Below are 8,440 nucleotides of genomic sequence, written 5' to 3' on the forward strand. Positions count from 1 at the left end.
ACTGCTGACAGGGCACTGTACCCCTCCCCGTCTCCGCGGGCTAATGGGGCATTAATTGTAATTAACTAATTACGCCTGCTGCCAACCGGCGGGGGAGGAGGCTGGGGTGGGGAGCCCCCCATGACTCAGTCGTGTTTACAACTCGAGAACCCATTTAAGAGCTTGTAAAGTTGCTATAAATGGCCCTTTGGCAACGGGCATAACTGCCAGTTTAACCACGGTGGGCCGGGCTCCGGGAGCCGGGTCTGAGGTCCAACAGCGCCACCTGGCGGCCATGTCCCAAAGCGCGCTGCCGGGCCGTCACAGGGAGGCTGGTTCTGCTCCAGCCCAGAGAACCCAGGGCCTGGAGACCACGAAGCCCACGCCCCTCCCCCATCCACAATGGGGAAACTGAGGCCCAGGGGAGGACAGGGCCTAGCCTTTGTCTGCTCAGCTGCTTTGAAAATGTTCAGAGTCTATTCTAAGCCCAGATGGCAGCTACGATCGTTATGCCCGGAGCTTAAATTCTGTAAAACGGGACAGTTTGGGAGATACTGTGAGCCAGGTTCCCCAGCTCACACAGGGACTCACACAGCTTCCCTCTGCACCGGAGACTCCGCTCAGCTGCCACCTCCTGCCCCTGCAGCCGCCCTCTCCTGCCGTCCCCTCCCCAGCAGTCCCCCTCCCCTGCCTCCTTCATGCGCCCATGGTCCTGACTCTCCAGGGCCCCCCGTCAGAGGGCTGCGCATATGGGGGCTCCGTGACGCACACTCCGACTGACACACAGACATCAGCAAGGCCAGCCAACTCCGGGTGAGACCACAGCGCAGGCCTGACTCCCCGAGTGACACTCCCTGCACTGCACCCCGAGAATAAAATCACGTCGGCTCACAGAGAGTGGGGGGCTGTGCCGAGCCTGGGACGAGCACTTCACCCGTGATCTGCCTGACATTCGCGGCTGTGAGACGCCCAGTGAGCCGGGCCCCAGGCGAGCCCTGCCACCTGGGCGCCCTGTGGGTGCGGGACCAGCTGGGGCTGGGGTGCCAGCCGGGCCCTGAGGGACAGGTGGAAGCGGGCTTAGGAAGAGGCCTCAGCGGGCAGCTGGGCTGGTCCAGAAGCTTCCCGCCGGGTGGCACGCAGGCCGGGAGGACCGGACGTCTCGGCCACTCACCCACGGTCATGCCGTCCACGTAGCGCTTGACGATGTCGAAGGAGTCCCGCAGGTTCCCCTCCGTGATGTCGAAGATGATGTCGGCGTGGTTGGCGGGGTGCGCGGGCATGACGGCGCGGAGGAAGATGATCTCTGTGGAGGGAGCACAGTGTGGGGGGGCCGCCGGGCCCGCGGCTCCTCCAATCCACCCTCGGTTCTGAGAGCCACCCCCAGCCACTGCGAGTGGGGCTGGCGCAGCTGTCCCGCCCGCTTCATACCAACCCGACCAAGGCGTGGCCACTCACGGTCACACCAAGCCCACTCACCAGGAACACGCGGACCCACCACGAGTCACACGCGAGCCCACTCACCAGGAAGGCAGGACCCTGAGCAGGGAGCCCCAGAGCCGGACCCCCAGGCCCCGCCCTGAGCCCGGGTCCGGGAGGCAGGTGTGAGCCCACCTCCTGCCTCCTGGCCCGCGGAACTCGCACATGAAAGCTCTTGCTTTTCTCAAAGCCGGTGCCATAGTATCGGCTCCTATGCCGGCGGGCAGCGAGCCCTCGTCGGGAACAGGGCCCCTGCCCGGAGAAGGCGGGGGGTGCCGAGGGGTCACAGCACTTCCTACCCACGGGGAAACCGAGGCCTGGAGAGGTTCCGGCTCTTTCCCCGGGTCAGGGCCAGCACCGAGCAGTAACTGGTCGTCACTCACGCATCTCCTGAAGCAGGGGGACGGGAAGGCAGGTGCCCGAGGGGGACGGGCGAGGGTCAGGAAGGCGAGGGGCAGCCTGTCTCCTGCCCACGGTGACGGGTGGGCAGCCACTTCTGGGCGGGCCGGGCAGCTGGGTGGCCTTGTCCATCTCCCAGACCACCTGGCAGAGGCGGGGCAGCTGCCCTGGGCTGGAGCACAGGCCGCCCCGACCGGCTCCGGGCCAGCTCCGGGCGTCCTCTGTGGGCTCAGTATCCTCATGCCGGCGGTGCCCTCTACGGGGCCTGTCAGCACCCCAGGCCCAGGTCTGGACTTCCCGGCCCGAGAGGCCAACAGGGTCTCTGCCACAGCCAACTCCCCTCGGAACCGACTTAGACGCGCCCCGGCGAGGCCACAGAGCGGCTGGGCTTTGGGGGTATCTGCCTGCCGTCTGGCGGGACCCGGCATTCTGCTCGAGGCAGATGCGTCAGTGACCTTCTCCGACCAAGTCCGCGCCTCCCGGAGATTCCGTGCCTCCCGGAGCAAGCCAGCGGGTCGGGCCGGCCACCTGCTCCTTCGTCCTCGGAAGGCGGTCCTGCCCTCGCCACCCCCACACCAGGCCGACGTGCTGGCCCGCACCTGGTCGCCTGCGGGCCTCACATGTGGAAACGCAGGGTGTGGTCATGGGGGGGGGGAGGGGAGCGGGCAGAGAGTTCATCCTCATCCCGGGCCCAGGGACTGGCCCTGAGCCCGACACAGAGGCTCGGCCTCCGCTTGCTGAGTGACAGCTCCTCGGAGGCCGAGGATGCAGAAGAAGGGGTGGCTGAGATCACGCCAGCGCCGGCATGTGGGTTACACCCCCAGAGCCAGGTGTACAGAGCAGGGCCGCATTCGCAGTCTGCTGGGCACTGGGGGCAAGGCCCCTGGCTCCGTCCCAGTGAATGGGTGGGCAGGCCAGGAGCTCCCTGCGGGCAGGGGTGGGCACGGGAGCACTGGCTCCCTGGACCCATCTAGCTGCTCCAGCCCATCTATCCCCCCATCCAGGGTGGGTCCCTAGCAGGCTCCCCGCTTCAGCTCATGCCTTGCCCAGCCTCCTGCTCCAGCCAGGAAACCAAGCTTAGTTCCTCAGGTGCCCACACTCCCCATTCACCCGCAGGCCTTTCCAGGTTCTGCTCTGCTCGGCACCCTCCTCTCCACTTTCACCAGATTCCCTCCTAGTGACCACTCAGGCCCCAGAGTAAAAGTCACCTCCTCCTGGAGGCCCTCCCAGATTCCCCAGCATTTGGCACTGAGTCAACACTTCATCGCTATTTGCTGAGTGACTGTTACCTATACGATGCCCTGACCTGGGAGCTGGAGAGGGCTGGGGTTGGGCCGCCCAGTGCTATGCGGTCTGGGGACAGACAGGAGATGTGGGGGTCGGGGAGAGGGCTACATTTCAAACCCCAAACCCACATCCTACCCAGGAGTGGCTGCCTTGCAGAGAGCTTCCCTAGACAATGGCCTCCCTGGGGACCCCCAAGCCAATTCCAGGCACTGGGGTTGCCGCTTACCTTCTGGGTGGGCGAACTCGCGGAAGGTGGGCAGCGAGACGACGGTGTGGGAGACGGTGTGCACCAGGTCCCGCATGCAGCTGATGTCGCTGGGGCGGCAGGACTTGATGCAGCGGACGGTGTCTGTCTTCTCCTGGTGGAGCCTGAGGACAGAGCACGGGAGGCGATGGGAAGGTTGGACCCAGCCCTCACGGAGATGGGGCCTGGGAGGGCGGGAGGCGGCCAGGTGGGGCTGCGGGCCCACAGCCGGCTCCATCAGAGCCTCCACAGCCCGGCTGCTCCCTGAGGATGCCTCGGGGCCCCTCCTACGCCCTGGACAGGCCCCGAAGGGCAGGGCCGGCCCGTGTCTGTGGATAGCCAGGCTTTGCTCTTGAGAACTGAGCTCGTTCCTACAACAGCGGACACACACATTCATTCACTCGCGCAGCAAGTCTGTTCTGAGGGCCTGCCGGGGGCCAGGCCGCGGGGCATCAGGGGAGCCCTGCCTCCATGGAGCTCTCAGTCGGGCGGGTCACGGGGTCACAAACCAGGGAGCGGATATAAACCAGCTCGGTGCTCAGCACACAGTCAGTCTACAGTTCACGGGAGGGGAGGAGGGAGGAGGGCACAGTGTGTTACAGGTCTATGCTCCAGGCATCGTGCTAGACATATTTTTAAAATCTTTTTAGTGTAAAATAAAACCCTAACGTAAATGATACACAAAGCAAAGCTATACTTTAATGAGTATTATAAGGCAAACGCCTTAGTCACCACTCAGGCCAGAGAGAGAGCCTCACCAGCCACCTGAGGCCTTCACGTGCCCCAGGCCACCCCTCCTGCGCCCACAGCAAGCCCGCCCTGACTCCCTGGCGGTCGCCTACCTGGGTTTCATCATAGTTTCTATCACACAAGTGTGCAATCTCGAGACACAATAATTTGGACTTGTCTGGCGAAACTTTTTTATGTCTTTTTATTGATTTTTTTAGAGAGAAAGGAGGGGAGAGAGAAAGAAACATCAACATGAGATCAAAACATTGATCAGCTGCCTCCTGCACGCCCCCTACTGGGGACCAAGCCTGCAACCCAGGCGTGTGCTCTGACTGGGAATTGAAATGGCAACCTTTTGGTGCACAGGATGATGCCCAAACAACTGAGCCACACCAGCCAGAGCACAATTTTTATGTCTTTTAAGTCCTTTTTAATCTACAGCAGTGATTCCCAAAGTGGGCGCTACCGCCCCCTGGTGGGCACTGCACAATCCAGGGGGGCGGTGATGGCCACAGGTGCATTTGGGGGCATATATCTTTCTGTTTAATTGCTATTAAAATTTTTAAAAAATTAATTTCCAGGGGCGCTGAGTAATATTTTTTCTGGAAAGGGGGCGGTAGGCCAAATAAGTTTGGGAACCACTGATCTACAGGCTTCCTCTCCATCCTCATTTCCCACAATTGATCTGCTAAGGAACAGAAGTGTCTGAGCCGTAGAGCCTCCGACATCTGGCCTCGGCGACTGCGGCCTCGCGGGCTCAGTATGTTCCTCGGGCCCCTGCATTGCCGGCACGCTGGTCGCTGACCCAGGCCCGGGTCAGAGGCAGGCCCAGCCCCTTGGGCCAGATGGTAGTGGGTGGCATGTCTCCCATCAGGGGGCACGTGTTGTCTGGTCATCTTCCTTTCTGTGACGTCAGCAGCTGTTTGTGCTCAGGGGCACTGATTCACCGGGGATTGGAAAACGCTGATGTGCTGAGTCTGTTGTTTCTTTTGCATGTATTGGCTGGAAAACTTCTGCAATAAACACTTCCCCTCACATGCGAGCTGGTTTCCAGGGGGTGTGGTTCACAGAGCAAGATCTGGGCCTGATGCTTCCCCACTGTTTACCAGTTTCCAGGGTCATGAGCCAGCTCGCTATCATATCCAGGTGTTAACCACGGGTGATTTAAATATCAGTGTGAAATCAAGGACTTCAACTATCTGATGAATTCCAACCCATTGCAATTATTATCTTTTGTTGGAGCTCACGTGCTCTTGTCTTCGGCCAGAGGGACATCAGGTTGGTCCCAGGAGAATTGGAGACTCTGCTCTGACAAGGTGGTCCAGCTCAGCTTGTGGCTTTATTGCCCCAGCGATTTCTCCAAGAAGTCTCGGGTTTGGTTTTTAATTTTGTTTCTATTTTTTTAGTGGAAATAGTATTTCAAAATCACAATCCAGATACCAGGGACACTCAATGCCACTGAGCTGGTCAGTTTCTAGGCCTCTGCACTGGACATTTAAAAAAAGATTTTTTACTGATTTTTAGAGAGAAGAAGGGAGAGAGAAAGAGCGAAACATCGATCAGCTGCCTCCTGCATGCCCCCTGCTAGGGATTGAGCCTACAACCGGGCATGTGCCCTGACCGGGAATCGAACTGGTCAACTTTTGGTGCACGGGAAGATGCACAACCAACTGAGCTACACCAGCCAGGGCTGCAGTGGACATGAGTTCATACTGAGTCAAAAACAAGGCCCACACAATTACTTTCCTTAATCTCGACTCTTTTACAAAGGAATCTCCTCTCTTCCATATCAGAATCCTGGTCCTTAAGAACACAGGCGATGATAGAATGTCCTAAAATTATTTATTTAGTTTATCCCACACAGTAGTCTCAGAACAATAGTAAAATTGCCACCATTAATTACCTAAAAAGCATATTTGGGGACTATGTTCTCTCCGTTCTACCTACTAATTTTAAATAGATGTGTTATATCTACATTGTCTGAGCACTTAGCAATTCTACTGTACTTTTTCTTGTAACACTCATCTAGTTGCAGTTCTATGAGTAACTGTTTTTAATGCTTGCATGTTGATAATAGTTTGTACTCTCTGTACACAAAACGGTTTTGTTGGATATAAGGTCCTAGTCTTCTATTTTCTTGAGCATTCTAATTATTCATATTTTCCTGGCAAAAGTCTTGCTGTGAAAAAGTCTGATGAGAATATAATTTTCCCCTTAAAAGTTACTTGCTGGTTTTGCCTCGATGCCCATAGTTTGCTTTCTCTTTTCTTTAAAGTCCAATGATTTTATTAGACTATGTTATCTTTAGTGGTGGTCCTGATTTTATTACTTTTACTAAGCTATTTTATCTCCCCCACACTCAATGCAAAGAAAGAAAACAACATGAAGAAATATGTCCTCATTATTATTCACAATAAAAAGGACCTGCTTCGTTCTGCAGGCCCGGCTGTGCTGTGCAAGAGGAGCACTTCATGGCTCAAGTGGAACCAAGTACCATTGAGTTTGCAGACTTGGTGACTGGACTAACTCCACAGGAACTGTGATAAACGGAACCATTTCTGTGGTTCCCCAGATCTCAGTAAATAAAATCTACACAAGAAAAGATAGCCCTGGCTGGTTTGGCTCAGTGGATAGAGCATTGGCCTGTGGACTGAAGGGTCCCGTGTTCGATTCCAGTCAAGGGCACATGCCGGGGCTGCGGGCTCGATCCCCAGTAGGGGGCGTGCAGGAGGCAGCCGGTCAATGATTCTCTCATCATTGATGTTTCTATCTCTCTCTCTCCCTCCCTCTCCGTTCTTCTCTGAAATTAATAAAAATAAAATCATATATATATATATATATATATATATATATATATATATATATATTTATATATATATATATATATTTATATATATATATATTTATATATATATATATATATATATATAAATCTGTCCATAAACTATACCTAAAGACTTTCTTTAGAGTCAGTTAGAAAAGGGGCCCTTTCTTGAGTATAAGGACACCCGGATTATTGTGGTCTAAAGATTGCTATCATGTCTGTTATAATGAAGATGAGGTAGACATCAAACCACTGTCAGATTAAGAAACTTCTCCAACTTGTCTCAATTCTTCAACTAGTGGAGCCAGCTCCTCTTCTAGGCGGACAGTCAGTCCTGCATCGGCACTGCCCCTGGCTATGAAACTCACCACCAAAGGCAAACGATTACATTGACCCACCTGGTCGGTGTTAGAATAGCAGGTGAGACTTTCATTTTTTGAAAGTCCGAGTTTGCTCCTTTGGCCTGTTGCAAGGGCAAAAGCAGGTAAGAAACCAGATCTCAAGGGAGGCTCTGGAGCAATATCATTGGTCACCTTAATAACAGGCGCTCCGCCTCATCAAGACAGAAGAGCATGAGCCCTTCAACACTTGGTAACTTTTCATACAGGAGTCACATTAGGCCATCCGCATGACGAACCCCTTTCTCTCTCAGGTTCAATATCCAGCCCAGCTTGCTGGGCTGCCTGGTTCTCTGGGCAGCAGGGTTCGTGGCTGTCTCCTGCCACTTCAGGGGCAGCTTCAAAGACCTGGCCTATGTCTTGATGTTGGTTGCTCTGAATAGGTATGTTTGGGTATGTTGTATTTTTTCAATATGGAATTTCAATTTTTAAAAAATGTTTCCGTAAAGTTTTTTGAGTTATTATTTGTTAGTATTTACTTTCTCCCTTATTTTGGGTGAGTTCCTTAGAGATTTCTATTATTGGTATGTTAGATCTTCTTTGCCTGCCTTCAATATCTGTCACTCTCTCTTTAAGCCTTTTCATCCCTTTTGTTTTTTTATTTGTAAAACTTTTATTTTCAGCTTCCCTTTCTCTTGAGTATTTGTCTCTGAAATTGCTTTTTGCTTTCATGTTAAATTGGTCTACTGGACTTTGCAGGGGATACCTGTGAACTACTTGGGCATCTCCCACTGCTTTCTCCTGCATGGATGCCAGGTGGGCATGGACTGTATTTGGGGACTCATGGGGACACCTTATCCCCTTGTGTAGTTGTAAATGTTTTCTCTGGATTTAAACATTTTCTTATCTGGTTATTGTGTGGTTTTGGTTGGGATCCAGAGAGCTGCAAACACTATGTGCTGTATCTTCCGTCTTCCGGAATCTCTTTGCTAGACATTTGGCACATATTATCTCCTTTCCCCTTCCCAGCTTTCTTCTACACCACACCGCCTCCTTCTGATGAATAAAAGATCCTGTTTTGTGCTTGGAAATTACAGAAGGGGCTTGTATCCAGGGCTTCCTGAGACAAGGCCAGTTACAACCTGAGCAGCACTGACTAACCCA

General features: G+C 54.1%; 1 protein-coding gene and 1 pseudogene across 1 annotated transcript; both read right to left on the reverse strand.

Annotated features, from left to right (window-relative positions):
* Positions 1-1,086: 1,086 nt before the first annotated feature.
* On the reverse strand, positions 1,087-4,241 carry LOC111824717 (fibulin-1-like; the record flags this gene model as incomplete). The annotated part of the gene is made up of 3 exons (XM_023749259.1): positions 4,228-4,241; positions 3,368-3,510; positions 1,087-1,282 (listed from the first exon to the last, which is right to left on the reverse strand). Coding segments are annotated over exons 1-3 (353 nt in total), but the record flags the coding sequence as incomplete, so codon positions are not given.
* Positions 4,242-7,198: 2,957 nt separating this feature from the next.
* Positions 7,199-7,548, reverse strand: LOC102436049 (annotated as a pseudogene).
* Between the last annotated feature and the right edge of the window lie 892 nt (positions 7,549-8,440).

This window comes from Myotis lucifugus, unplaced genomic scaffold, assembly GCF_000147115.1.
Source record: "Myotis lucifugus unplaced genomic scaffold, Myoluc2.0 scaffold_4679, whole genome shotgun sequence".
NCBI lineage: Eukaryota > Metazoa > Chordata > Mammalia > Chiroptera > Vespertilionidae > Myotis > Myotis lucifugus.